This window comes from Gorilla gorilla, chromosome 2 (genome assembly GCF_029281585.2).
Source record: "Gorilla gorilla gorilla isolate KB3781 chromosome 2, NHGRI_mGorGor1-v2.1_pri, whole genome shotgun sequence".
Classification (NCBI taxonomy): domain Eukaryota; kingdom Metazoa; phylum Chordata; class Mammalia; order Primates; family Hominidae; genus Gorilla; species Gorilla gorilla.
Window position 1 is genome coordinate 39,116,799 of NC_086017.1, and position 14,705 is coordinate 39,131,503.

General features: G+C 36.5%; 1 protein-coding gene across 8 annotated transcripts in view; it reads left to right on the plus strand.

Moving 5' to 3' along the window:
• Positions 1-2,385: 2,385 nt before the first annotated feature.
• RBMS3 (RNA binding motif single stranded interacting protein 3) overlaps positions 2,386-14,705 on the plus strand; it is a 754,317-nt gene continuing 741,997 nt past the window's right edge. For 4 of the 8 annotated variants that reach the window (XM_031009629.3, XM_055383255.2, XM_004033785.5 and 1 more), the window contains exon 1: positions 2,457-3,278. In XM_031009629.3, coding sequence (XP_030865489.1) covers positions 3,204-3,278 — 75 coding nt within the window. In that variant the 5' untranslated portion in view covers positions 2,457-3,203. Of the gene's footprint in view, positions 3,279-14,705 lie in introns of all 8 variants that reach the window. The other 4 variants (XM_004033784.5, XM_055383256.2, XM_004033783.5 and 1 more) reach the window with 4 other exon arrangements.

Below are 14,705 nucleotides of genomic sequence, written 5' to 3' on the forward strand. Positions count from 1 at the left end.
TTATCTGGGTTGGTTTTCTAAATAACTGTATGAAGTGAATAGTGATATTTGATGGATGAAGAAACTGAGGGAGATGAATGAAGAAGAGGCAGGATTGGAACCCAGGCAGTCTGGATGGGATCCAAGGCATTAACACTAAGTATTCTCACAGTGTACAATACCCAGAGAATGGTTCACACCCTTGCTTTGACCTTAGGAAAGCATTTTCCAAGGCTCTTCCTTGGAGAGCATTTTCCTATCTTGTTCAAAGTAGAATCTCTGTGACTTTGTTTCTCTTTACTCTCATATTTCCTTACAGCGCTATGTATTTCCTGACATTATACTGCATATTTACTTCTTTATCCCTTTGTTTGTCCCCCCTTCCCCACTAACTATAAACTCGATGAAAGAAGGACCTTGTTCTGATTCATGTGCCTCTATATCCTGCACCCAGGTCAATTCTTGACCTGTAACAGGGACTGAAATGTACTGAAAGAGGGATGTAAGTCAGGTTGAAAAATTATTAATTATGTCTAACATTTTATTCTTCAGACATTTACTGAACACCCATTTTGTGCTCAACTCTATGCAAGTTTTTGGAAATATAAAGGCAAGTGAGAACGATGTGACCTCCTGCCCTCCTAGAGTTTAGAACATCATGGAAGAAACAAACAATAAGCAGGCAAATACATGTAGAATAAGCCTTCTATGAGGGCAAATATAAAGTGCAGCAGAGAAGGAAGGGTTTAGAGAAAGCTACTGTGAGGAGGTGATATCCATACTGAGACCTGAGGGACAGGCTGAAGGGTGAAAGAGGTGGAGATGGACTTGGGAGAGCACTCCAGGAAGAGGGAATGACAGAAGCCTCTGAGAGCATGTTCCTGTCCTGAAAGTAGCTCAGAGTGACTCTGGTATAGGATGTGAGGGGCAGAGTTGAAAGTCCGAGACTAGAGTAGAAAGCCAGGGCCAGACAGCTCGTCAAGTGTCCTGAAACCTATTCCAAAGAGTCAGGACTTTATTGTTTGAGAAACGTGACACCACTGGAGGATTTTTAAATCAGTGTCATTTTTAGTATCTGATTCAGTGTACTGCCTTCAGCCAGGAGAGTTGGCAGTATTTCTATTTTATAGATGGGACAACTGAGGCCCCAAATAATACATTTAAGAGATAGGTGGGGTTGATTTAATATTCTCAATCACCATGTTGTCAGGGCCTCCTAACTCTTACCCTCTCACCCTCCATCCTTCCTTCCTTCTGATTGTTATTCTTGTCAAAAGTAAAACATAAAACTATTTACCTGCCATCCTTATTTTTATCCAAGGAACACGTATGCACTCACACAGCTTCCAGAAACCAGTTCCCCTCGGTGGAAGCCAGTTGCTTTAGGGGTGGTGCGGCTTGTATGTGGATGGACACCATGTGTGCACTGAGCCCAAATTCTCTGTTCTTCTTGCCTAGGAAGCTGGATTTGTACCAGGGACCTTTTATCTAAATAGGCGACTCTGGGCTCAGGAGAACAGAGCCGACTTGACAAAGTAGAAAAGAGCTCAGTATTGGTCTGCCCACGCTTTGGGCATGCGTGAGCACTCGCAGCAAAACACAGCTGGCACATCTAATTTTAGCCTCGCCCGCCTTGAAAAGGGACCCTTTAAGGAAATATATTTTATCTGAAACAATTTGTATTATAATGTAGCAGCTGATAGACATGACAGAATATTATCATTGGTGGGAAAAAAACTCTGCCAAGCAATTATGATTTTTGTTCTTTTATTTTAGATGATATCAGTAAAGTGATTAAAGCATCAATGCATCAAAATAATCATAAAGAGAGAGACAATGGGAGAAACAGATTTTATCTGTAAAATATCTGACGAACCTAAGGGGTCACTTCCTTTGATTTTTTTTTTTTTTTTTTTACAAAATGGATGTATTTAAAAAAAGTTATTATTTTTGATATGTTCAGTTGATCAGTCCAATCTGATGACATGTGGCATTAATAGTAGTCCTGGAGTAGACCCTAAAATTTCTTCAATACTTAACATCCACCAGGTTTTCCAGGTAGTAAAAGGTTAGTTTCTCAATCAGCTCTTGGATGCGTCTGGCTCTAGTGTGTTAACAGATTTTGAAAGCATCCGGGACTTACTTTTTTCCCCTTTAACCAGCAAGGTTAGTTCCCCTGCCTTTATTTCTTTTCCTTTCTCCTCCTTCCTTCTTTCGTCCTCTCTTCCCTCTCTTCTGTGTTTTGTTTAGCAGTGTGGCTTACCTTGGAACTCGGCAAAAAGAGGAACAAAAAGCAGCTCTTGTGTGGGGTAGATGGAGGAGGGATAAGAAATAATCCACCGCCCGCATTTGAGTTCTTCAGGTTCAGTTCCAGCGGCAGCAGCGTTGCTGAAAAAATCGCTTGCTATTCGAGATAGCCAGCAGAGGGAATCGGAACTTTGCTTGCAGCAGGGGTTGAAGCAGCCTTTTTTTTTTTTTTTTTTTTTTCTTGGAGGAAATACTGCAGCCTTCTGGACTGCGTACGCTGCTCCCTGGAGAGGCTCTCTCGGTTCCACCCACCGGCTGGAAGGAGGGGAAGTGAATGAAAGGACAGGACAAGCCCCGAATACCATGTCACTCTGGGAGGGAGACAGCAGCAACTAAGCTGTACAAGGTTTTTTTTTTTTTTTCCTTCCTTTTTTTCTTTTTTTTTTCTTTTTCCCCTTTCTTTTTCTTTCTTTCTTTCTTTTTCTTTCTTTCTTTCTTTCTCTTTCTCTCTCTTTTTTTCTTTTTCTTTAAGGTGGGGAAAGAGACAACCAAGAGACAGGAAGCTGATCTGCAAGGATTCGGAGTTGTGCTAAAAGGACTTTGATTTTTTTTCCCCTTTACGAACGCTGGCAATTGACATCACTACAGACAGCCGGGTTAGAGAACAAACTGCCTCATCCCAAGTGGACCCCGGCAGCTGGGGGAAGCCAGGCAAGATCTGGGAAGGCTGTGTGTGGGTGTTTTTTCTACAGATCTCACTCCTCGCCCTTTTTTTTTTTTTCCTTTGGTGTGTGTTTTTTTGTTTTGTTTTGTTTTTTAAAAAAATTCTTGCTGTGTTGGAACTAGCGAGTGGTGGAGTCTCTGAAGCCTCATCAGTCACCGGGACTGTCAGGAATAGTGGTTTAAGAGGAAGCTCGGCCTGGGGCACTATACCCTGTCATCCAGTTCCCTGCCTCGGAGATAAAGATTCCAGCTACATGGGCAAACGCCTGGATCAGCCACAAATGTACCCCCAGTACACTTACTACTATCCTCATTATCTCCAAACCAAGGTATGGCTTGACCCACGGTCTGGCAATCAGCGTGGTATCGTTCTGCACTTGGGATGGGAAACAGACAGGCGTGTGAATTATTAGTTAACCCCCACCCCCATCACTTCTTCCTGCTTCTTTGAAATTAGTGACATACCAATGGAGTTAATGAGGCAGAGGAAGACATAAGAAGAAAGCAGCAAACCCGGAATTGTAGCTTTCTCTTTAAGGAGAGATAATAGTTTCACTTGAGTTCAGTTCCTTTGTTGTTATTTGGCAGCATAAATGGTCCTGATATCAGGAAAGTCTTTTGCAGATGGGCACGGTTTTTAGAAAGCAGATCACAACAGTGATTATGAGGCACAAGAATATAATTTCAGGGGCTTTTCTGGTGAGCTGTTCTTTGATTGTGGCTCTAAAAGGGTTTTTCCCACTGGATAGGACGTGCAACGGTGGGGGTAACTCAAACTTTTAATCGCAGGGTATAGAATGAAAGAAGGGTGTGAGAAGGTATAGGGCTCCTACCAGAGTCTCTGAGAGTTTATTTTTATTTTTAATTTGCCTTGCATATTTTATTTTATGTTGAGGATGATCAGCATGCTATAGACTGCTTTACAATAGATGTTCTTTACTTTTAGAAGATCTATTTTTCTGTGTGGCTGCCATGAGGAGGCCTGAGTCTTGAAAAGGAATGAAATGTAACTGATCATAATTGGACTTGAATTGGTTAAATACTTTAGGCTTTATGTGTGTGTGTCAAATGACCATTAGGGGCCCAGAGGCAAGCCCACGTAAGTAAGCAGTGGGCAGCACCTACCCTGAACTTTATCCTGCAGTTAAGACGTGAAAGACTCTCAGGTGTGAAATCACTGCTCCGATTTGTCAATTAAATTGGACTTGATTAGGGGGAAAACATGTTAGCGGAGTGACCACCTCAAGTGTATGGGTGATATTATTTTGTATTGCATTAGCATTAGCCAGACTCCACCGTCTCCTTAATAAATAAATATGCCGAGAGTGAACAAGGCGTGCCTGAATGATCTATGCTGTCACCAGGACTCGGTGATGTTATTAGGGTTTGGTAATTCATGCTGTAGTTATCTGTCATTTATTTTGTCTCGTCCAGCAATGCCTATTTGTAAACCAGACTGGGAAGCAGACTTTCAGTATTATACAAAAGATTATTGCTTTGTTTTTTTCTTTTTCAATTGCTTTGTAATCCACCCTGCCCCTCCAAGGTCGACTCACACTGCTATTTGCCTTTGTGAGCATTTAGTTTGTGTTGCTGATGCTTAAATAGACTAGCCCTCCTGCTCGGTGCCTTAAGTTTTAACTCTTTGGGGGTGTTAGGTTGAGAATGCTGCCTGCCAATCCTCAAGGAAATGGCAGAGCAAGGACAAGTTAAAAGGGGAAAATTTACAGCCATTTCTCATGCCTCAACAAAACAAAAACAATAAACTCAAAGGTTGCATGAAAAATATCAGACATTCCATCCCTTTTACTCATTTGGCTAAATTTTTCCAAGTGTTTCAAAAATTACACTTTGTTTCGGGTCCTTGTTTTCTACTATGGTATATATTCAGAAAAGAAACTTTAGATTGAAATGAATAACATAATTGTTTTTCTGTTTGAGACTTCTTTTAACCTATTACTAACAGGAAATAGTGAATGTTATGCACATTTTTTCAAAGACACAGGGTGCTGGATGAGCTATACTAGTAGAAAGTGTGTGCGAGAGAGACAGAAAGATGGGGGTAAAGAGAGAGAGTGGAGTAGTGAGGGAAAAGAGAGGAGCCTGAAAAATAGGGAGATTGTAGATGTCTGTTTTGGAGTTCTATGTAGTTTAGTGTTGTATAGACAGGCGGCATCTGGATCTTGTTACTCTCAAGCTAGCCAACACCATGAACTTCTGGAACATTTTTAAAGAAGTTAGATCCATTAGGCATCCTATGTTGATATTTGGATAATCAGATCAGGATAGTAGGGAATATAAGATCAGCTATTTTGCCTATCATGGTAGTTCATATTGATTATTATGTTGTAAAATGTTGACAATGCTTTGAAGTTGTCCTATATTGTTATGGTGGCTCTGAAATGACAGACATTAATAGCATTCCTGGAAGCTGAAGATGAGAAAATGTGCCCTGTTTTGAAACTTGCATAGAGAGGAAATGAGATGAAGAGTCAATGTGCAATCATATTTTAAAATGTGGGTACTGGGGATTTTCTGACAGGGTTAATACTATACAATGAAGTATCATCATGTTTCAGTGTAACAGGAAAACAACTGGGTTATTTCCACATCACTTTTTGTTCCTTCTACACTTATACCTCAAAATATAATTTATAATCATTTTAAATGAAGTACATGCTGCTTATATTTATTTGGTAAGCCTGGGTGGAATTCATAAAATCCACTTTTTGTAGCCTTGGCTTGGAGTTATAATCCAATTTGAAATTCATAGCTATTTAAAATGATGCTGATATGTCAATAATACTTATGTTTGATGAAAATAGAGTCTACGGTAGGTAAAAATCGTATTCTGGTGATAACATATCTTAAATTTTTCTCTTAATTGAGGTAGGTTTTCTTCCTGCCAATCCACAAGGGCTATTTACTATCATTAGTTTTTTGGGGAAAATCTTCATGGGATTTTAAAGGATTGAAATGTTTATTACTACATTATTTCAGAAAATGCACACATGCTGAACTCTCTTTTTCTACTTGTGTAATGATAAATACCTTTGCTATTTTCTAATGATAAAACAAAATGAAAATGAGATTTAAGAAATAAATGCAGATGTTTCCATTCCCTGGAATACATAGTAAAGTTTTAGAAGAACTTGTGACACTTCCCTGCCTTCTCTGCTCCTATTATTTTCCATTGCATTGGAATGAATCTCTCAACTTTGTTTCTTTAAAAGTAAATGTTTATGCTCCTTCAAATAATTTTTCAAACCCTTAAAATGTTTTGTATTAGAAAAATATACATGTAAGTTAAGATGAAAACCCAGTGGCTGACTCATATCTATAACGTGTAACAATGTTATCATCCTATGCTCCCTCTTTCACACCTCACATCTTTAAAAAGTTGTCATTTGTCAATTTTCTTTTTGATGAATTTTTTCTTTTTTCTTTTCTTTTTTTTTTTTTTTTTTTACCAAAAGAAGCAATTTCAAGGAGGAACATTACTTTGCTTAAGGAATAATGAAGAAATCTTAGTGATATGTTGTAATATTTAAATAAGAAACAACTGGATGAAAAAATAGTTTATCAAGGCAAATTTGCTGTTTGGAAGGGACACCCAGAATAATCAGCAAGTTTTAGAGAAAAAGGGCTCAAAAAATAGTTCATTAGCTTAATGACAAAATACAAAATGTTTGATTAGTTGTAATCCAACATTTTTTAAGTATTTTATCACCCTTTCCAAAAAAAACCAACCTGTTGCTGTTGACTTATGAGATCCCAGGTGAATTTCATTCTGAATTTTTGAGGTACTTGCCGGGATGGGGTGGTGGTGAGGAGTAGGTGGGGGTGGATGGGGGGTTCTTGAAAAAAAATTAAGTCAAGCTAGGTAAGCTAAAAAGAAGAAAACCTGGTTACAGCCCGGTGAATTGATTTTCTTCCAGCCAAGAAATAGATATTTCTCTCACATATATTTGGAAAACTTTAGTCATCTTCATAAAACTTAAAAAGTTACCTAAGCACACACAGCAAGTTTCTCCTTTCTTCCTTTTCCACACCCTTACCAGTTCACTATGTTTCTACCAATCCAGTGCCCAGTTGCTAATGATGTTGCTCTCACATGAATTTACTGCATTCCCTTCTGGTTCCCCAGAAGGTCTTGAAGAAAGAGGTTCAGACTAGTGGACCCAAACAGAATTTCTTGGCTGGTGATACTCAGATTGTGTTCAGAGCCTGGTATGAAGAAGGGGCCAGGTGTAAGAAGTAGTTAATCAACTGCACGTTGATTTCAGGCTGAATATTCAACCATCTGCAGCCACCCGTCTCTAAAAGTCTAGCTGAAGCACAGTTGATTGTGCCATAGAATGAGCAAACGCTTGAAAACACAAGTAGGTGAAGGAAGAGAGGCTTCTACGGAGCAAAGGATATTCTTAAAGATGTGAATGTACAGATCCTTCAAAAGCAAAACAAAACAACCCTGTAACACCCTCCTTACACATGAAAATGTAGAAAATCTTGCAGAGGGAGGGAATGAGTTTAGAATTTCCTTAGTACTTCCTGCCTCAGATTTGCATTGATATCCAGTTGGTAACTTGCCAGTTGTTTTAAAACAGCCTTGAAAACTCCAAAGTTCTGTTTTCCTTTGAAAGCCTGAAACATACAAAACTGGTTTTCTAAAATCTTCCAGCGATAGAATTTTTAGGTACAACTCCAGATATTTTCTTTCGCTTCGGGGGGTAATATAATAGCATGAAACTGTGGTAGCATGAAACTATGATAAATCCTGTTTGTCTCACTTTAGACTGTATAGAATTTTTAATTGGTTTCAAATAAGAGGAAAATAGAAGGAAGGGGCCATCCTTGTTTCTTAGTTTTGTTTTTTTTTATTAACTCCCCCAAGCCTTCATTATCAGTGGGATTGGACACAATCCCAATGCATGTTTTGCTATTTTTTTCCATGATATAGACATTGTTTTTGCAACACTGAGTTTGGTGCCTACTTAAAAGGAGTAGAAACATAAAAAGTTCATGGTATTTTCTTTTCTCCAGAATGGATTCAAACTTAAGGAAAATATCATGTATATTTAACAGCATCTTTCTAAAGCGTTTTCCTTTCACTTTCTTTCAATTTGGAAAAAAAAAAGCACAAAATTATAGCACAAAATTATTTCCATGAAGTAATAAAATGTAGCTGAGGGCTGGGGGTAGGGATAATTTGCAGGGAGGGACACAATATAGAAGGGAGGATGCAAGTTCATTCCAGGTCTTTCTGGCTTCAGGAATTCTGGAAAGCTTCATTTTTGCACTAGTATGATTTTACACAACCTTTTTGACATTATCAGTCTTTTGGCAGAGAGAGTTCAGTCACAATTATGCCCACGCCAAATTCTAAAATCAAACCAAAACAACAAAAAAGGTATTTTCTTTTAAAATAAAACTTTTTTAATGTCAAACTTTTTATTCAGAGTAAATGGTTGATGTTTATTCAAAATTGGCTTCAAGTACTACATTGAAATTGTTTTGTAACAGTCTCATAAGCCACAGCTGTATGTGATTAAATAGTGTAATATCAAAAGCATGTGAGAATAGACGTTTTTATGCTATAGCTATTGCACAGCAAGAGTGCAGATGGAACTGAAGGGAGACCAAAAGCGAAAATGTATTCATGTGGTGGAATACGTGTGTTGAGGATATGTGTTGCTATTTTTTGCAGTAGTGGGAAAATGTTGAACTATTTTGGATGTGCTTAGAAAATATCCTCTCGGAAAACGGAAACGGACAGATAATACCATTTTTAAAATGTGGAGTGGATCATGCCATTTAATTAGAAAACACATAGGTGCTGAATAGATCTGAAACCAATTCAAGTGGAAGAATGAAAATTATTCCCATTGAGTACACATTCAAAAAAAGCAAAAGTGACTTTCTCATTTCTGTTTTGAAATTATAAATTTTTTTTTATTACTTTAATCTATGGAACTATTGTAAGAAAACCTTCATCCCATTGATACCCAAAGAAAAGTATTAGGCAATAAGAATCAGCAACTTACAGATGGCAAAATAGGTGGCAGTGTATTGCTTTTTAAAGATATTTGGAAATATGATGCTATTCAGTGTTGTATAAATATTGCTCTTTTCTTACCAGTGTTAAAAATTACAAAGATACACAAGGACATACAACTTTTGCTTCCATTTCTGTAACAGAGATGTTATCGTAAAGAGGTGTCTGGTTTTAATGAGGTGATTTAATACAGTGTTTTTGAAATAATATTTGTTAATAAAAATTAATAACCTCTAGCTTCCTAGAGATAATAAATCTATAGGATTAATCATACTAATCATCACCACCATTCATATGTGATTGTTTTCAGGGCCTTGAGAAAGCTTATAGAATTGGCTATTTTTAGATTTCAGATTTTAGACAAAAGTAATTTTAAAAAGAAAAAGAGAGTGGCAGACTGAGATGAGTTAAATTTTGCTTGGTTTTGTTTTTATTTTTTTTCTTTTAAGTTGATATTGGCAGATAATCTGGTCTTATTAAAAATGTTTTGTTTTATCCATGTAGGTTTATTGCTCAGGGAGTATGTATTATGTGGAATCACGAATAAAATTTTAATAATTCAAAACCAATTCCTAATAAATATCAAATTTCAAAAGTAAGGATAATAAAAGAAAGATAATAGATCCTATTATTTTGTGGGGGAATTCTCTGATTTGTATGTCAATGCATTGGTTTCTAGTTTGGGTTCCTTCACTAGGATCCCTTCCATTGTGAGATAGCTGAGCCTGCTTTAGTATCTTAGTGGTATCTTCAGGTGACCTCGGTTTTGTGTCATTCATGAGTTTTTCTTTTGTTCCCAGATGCTTTCCACAGGGCAGATCAAATGCTGCTTTACTGGCTCTCTGGTGATTTGAAAAATTTAACTGTCTTCATCCTTTCACACATCTAAATCCAGTGCACTGAGAGAAACACGTCCATCACTTGGGAGTGGGTGGATAGAAGTTCCCAGGAGTGGAACAAAATGACAGCCATTCTTTAATCATGACCTTTTCCAGCTTTATTGTGGTGGTTACAATTTTTCTTCTGAGTGGGTAAAATTAAGGTGTATCCAAAAACTTAATTGTGATAGTATGATGCTTTACTTTTCCTCATTTAACTTCCTCTCTACAGGTGGTGTAGAGCTAAATGGTTATGCGTGTTTGGCTAAACCAGTTGAGTTAATGAAGGAGACTAGAATTGCCACATTAAAATACTGACAACTTTAGTTTCGTGAATGATTATAAGGAGTCAGTGTAACTATAACAATTAATGAAATATTATGTCGACTGAATCCAAAACCTACAAATCCGCAAAACCTACAATCTCTGAATCTCAGAATAGTAGCCCAGAAAACGTGGGAACTGAATACTGTGGTTACTTCAGCTATACTGTAGTATTGTAGGAGGGAAATAACTCCCCAAGGACATATAAACAAGAACATTATCTTTTCTACTTTTTCTTTTGAGATTCCCTTCTTGTTTTTCAAAAAGCCCCTGTTAGCTGAATTAATGAAAGCAAATGACATATGCTATTTTAAATTATTATTTAAGCTTTGAAAAATCATACATTATTTTCATATAACTTAGTCCATAAGTTCCTATTATGCTTGCTTCTCTGAGTATATTTGGCGTATAAAACAAGGAAGATAATCCTTTGGGAAAGTTGGTTTCTGTTCATATCAGTCTGTGTGTTCATTTATTCATTTGTGAAATGGGTGAAATAACCCTGACCTCAACAATATATTATAGTGGCCTCTGCTATGGAAGGTATGAAGTTACTGAACTGTTAAGAGAAGGGTGGTCCATAAATAAGTAGCAATGTTATCATTTCTGAAGCCCAACTGCATATTTTTATTTACTTTATTACAGACTCAGCTCTGAGGTGGGTAGCCTGTCTTTAACACAGAAAAGAGTTTAGGAACTCCTCAAATGTGTAAAAGCCATTTCTATTTGCTGAAGCATAGCTCTTCACCACTTAATCATTGAAAATTATGTTGTAGAATATTTAGTGATGGGGGAATGTTTATAATACATCAAATGGTTAAAACGGTTAACTATGTTCCTAATACTATAAAAGCATAAAGAATCCAAATATAGACATATAAAAAGGCTTAAAGAAAATATATCAAATTCTCAAGGAAAATAAAAGTAAATGGAACCCTGAATTTTGTTTCATGAATGATAAATACAAAAGTGAGACTCGACTACATGCCTTATTAGTCAAGGGAACCCTAATAGTGCCCTTTCCTGTTGTGTGGAAAGTAAGGTGTAATAGGAGAAAAGTAAATCTAACAATATTTTAAGTTTTAGGAGCTGACTTTTAAATTTGTTTTAGACTTAACTTTCCTATCATTATATTGTGAGGTTAAGAAAATGGTATATATTACATTCAATATGCTAGATGCAAATGATCTTCTGGTCATCCCACTCTTAGCTGATAATTTTCAAGCTGAATATAGATCATGCATAGAATTTAATATGGATTTTTTTAGAGACAGCTTATTGTTTTTTAATCCTGTGTACTACTACTTAGTCATTTTCCCTGATTGATGACAATTTAATGAAAAGTGAAATAGAAAACAATACTAACTATCTGGTTTTCTGGAACTGGTTAAAATATATTGAAAGTTTTTCTTATGTATGTGAGTCATATTTGAGGCTATTGTTGATGTCTGTAAATTCTCATGTTGCTTCTTTTAACACTTGTCAATCATATAAATGGTATTCTGACACCCAATGTATAACTTAAAATTAAATAACTTAGAATTCAAGCAAATATATTTTTTAACTAGTTTTGAGTAGGTGAAGTATTTGAAGTATTTAAGAGACTTGGAATGATTTTGGTGACATTATTTGCTAATAATTAATCTCATCTCCATCTTTATGTAAAATTTCAGATTGTTTTCTGGGATACTCAACAGATAAATATGTGACAGAACTATGGCCTTTAATTTCTTCTTGAAAGATGAGATAACAACATTTCATTTTCTTTGACTTGGTGGGAACTACCCTTGGAGGGTGGTGACAGTTCATGGATTAACCCTGGTATCCTGTCCATTACCAATGTACACCAATTCTGACTGCATCTTTAGAAATAAGAATATTGCATTTTTAGTCTAAGGTAGGTAGGGAATCCTGGAAAGGATAAAATTCTGATGTACTTTTCTCAATTTATTTCAAAAAAATTAACCACTGCTTTTAAACTTTATTATTTACCTGTTTAGGACAATTTGGCTTCATGTTAGCAATGGAAGTTTCTCTTTCTGACTCATGTTTAACTTTGTTGTTGAGCTGGAAAAACACAAGGAAAGGCCAGTGGGAATAGATGAAAGAACATGCAGGAATTTCTCTTCAAGTTTTGCTATTTCCTGTAACAATAGACGCTTTTTGAGGCCTCCATTCCACATCCAAAGATACATATTAAAGTGCACTAACATTCAACACCAAATTTAATTATTTCACAATAATATGTTGAAAAAGCTTTTATAATTTTGCTCCTGAAACTCTGTGTCCAAGTAAATTTAATTGATATGTATCTGTGAATTTGGAGACATCTTGCATACATGAATATTCTTGCAAAGTGAAAAAAACCTAATCTACAAATCTTTTTCAGGTACAAAGAGATTATTAGAGACTAAGTGGAACAATGAATAAAGTTGACAATGTATTATGTTTTGTAGATATGCATATAAATGTTAATTGATTTGGGTTTTGCAGTTTTTCTTTTCAGAGTTTGGAGGTAATGCATTTGTTTCCTTGCACCAGTGTTTTGGTAGGTCTTTAAGATGGACAGAGCATCTAAAAAGCTGGCCATATCTTTCACTATTGTGGCCTTTTGGCACTCAAAATATCTCTGTATTTTAGTAATCCCAAATTTCCGGGGAGGGACATGTGGTAGAACAGCACAGTGTATTGGAAAATGTCATTAACATTCTTTGGCTAAAATATTTCAAAAGCAGACACATTGGATTGACCTTTGGCACTGAGAGCAACTGGGAGTTCCAGATCTGGGTGCCAGGTTCACAGAATTTTTTATTGCATAATTGGTGAAATTGTTTACTAGAGACAGAGCTTAAATGTAACAGGTGTTTCCCTAGGGCACCCTCTTAGGGGAGTAGGCAAGAGGCAAATCAATGGCACAATACTTATTCTATGGCATAATTTTTCTCAATTCTTCTGTCTCAAAATAGGGTCATAGGTTTTTTATATGTATTAAAACTGACATTTCTTCCTTTTCCCCAGTTCCCACGGTTATTTACCTAGGATAATAACATCTCTTGGTGTCTAGAAGTCTCTCTCAGCCCTAGAGAATCTACATGCCTTTTAAAGAACACATGTCTGTACAGGTATGCACACTGCAGCTAGACCCACTATCACTCTCACAAGTGGTTGGGCAACCTGAAGATACTGCTACTCCAGCCATAAGCCAAGTGTGATGGTTTCCTTCATTTTCATTCTTATCCCAGTGTTACAGGAAAATCAAGATCCCAAGCCTAGACATAGCCATCTTCTCCAATCTTATTCAGGAAATAATTTTTTCTCTCTGTTGCCCCATATATATCCTCATACCTGAAAATTCACACCATCCCCCAATGCTGGAGGGCGAATTATCTCATAATCACCCTATGTTTTGATTCTCTATCTAATTACTCAATTTTTCTTCCCAGCCCTCTAGACAGATCTCACTGAATTTCATCAGCAGATGCAATGAATCAGCTTTGATTGTCTCTCTTACACATAAAACAACAACACACACGCACACATGCATTCCTGAAAACCTCAACGGTTATTTTAATGGTTCAGATTTTCTCTGAGGCTTTACAACCACAGAGAAATATGGAGGTGCAAAGTGGTCCTAAGAAGACACATGCCTGTTCTTCCCAGTTATAATTTATTTTATTTTATTTTACTTTGCTGCTAGTTGGTAGCACAAAGGGGTGAGTCTTACCAAAATAGAAGTAACTACTATTTTTTTACTTTCTTTCACAAATATTGTGGTACCTTCTCATGATCTGAGATACACTGACAATATATTACGCAAGTTAGCTATCTACTCTCTTTTTTATATCATTCTTGATAGCATCTTTTGGGAATCTTATTGATTAATTCTAATTCATCCCAAATAATTTCATAATAGTCGTTTAAACTGTGAAGAGTCTGATGAACCTCAAAGCTTTTGGTGATGAGGCTGTCAGTAGCAGCGTAGTAAAAAAAGAAAAAAAGATGACAGTTCTACAGCTTCAACCGGTTATTTATAAGAAACACGAATAAAGATAAAATAAAGAGAAGAAGAAAGAGAAAATGAACTAAAGAGAAAGATTAAGGGTATCAGGGCTCAATGTACTTTTGAACATTTCTGGAATTTGACAACTTGTTTTCCTTTCCAAAGGCAATAGATAAGAGCTGTTTAGCAAGGAAAAGGTCATTTACAAACAGAAGAAACATGTTTGGGGAAAATACGTCAATGTAAATTCATAATTTGATGTGGAGGGGTCCTGTAGTTGAAACTTTTGGTCTCTTAGGAAGAAAATTAATGGTTATGTAGACAATTAGTGCTTTATTTTGTTTTTGCACTTGTTGCAGCATTCAGTAATAGCCAGCATTTGCTTTTGTTGTTTTGACTTACTCATCACTAGTTCTCAAGGAGAACCTGTATAAAAGCCTTCTTGATGCTTTTGATTGGAAAGAGGGATGTTTTTCAGAGTCATTGGAATCAAGTTTTA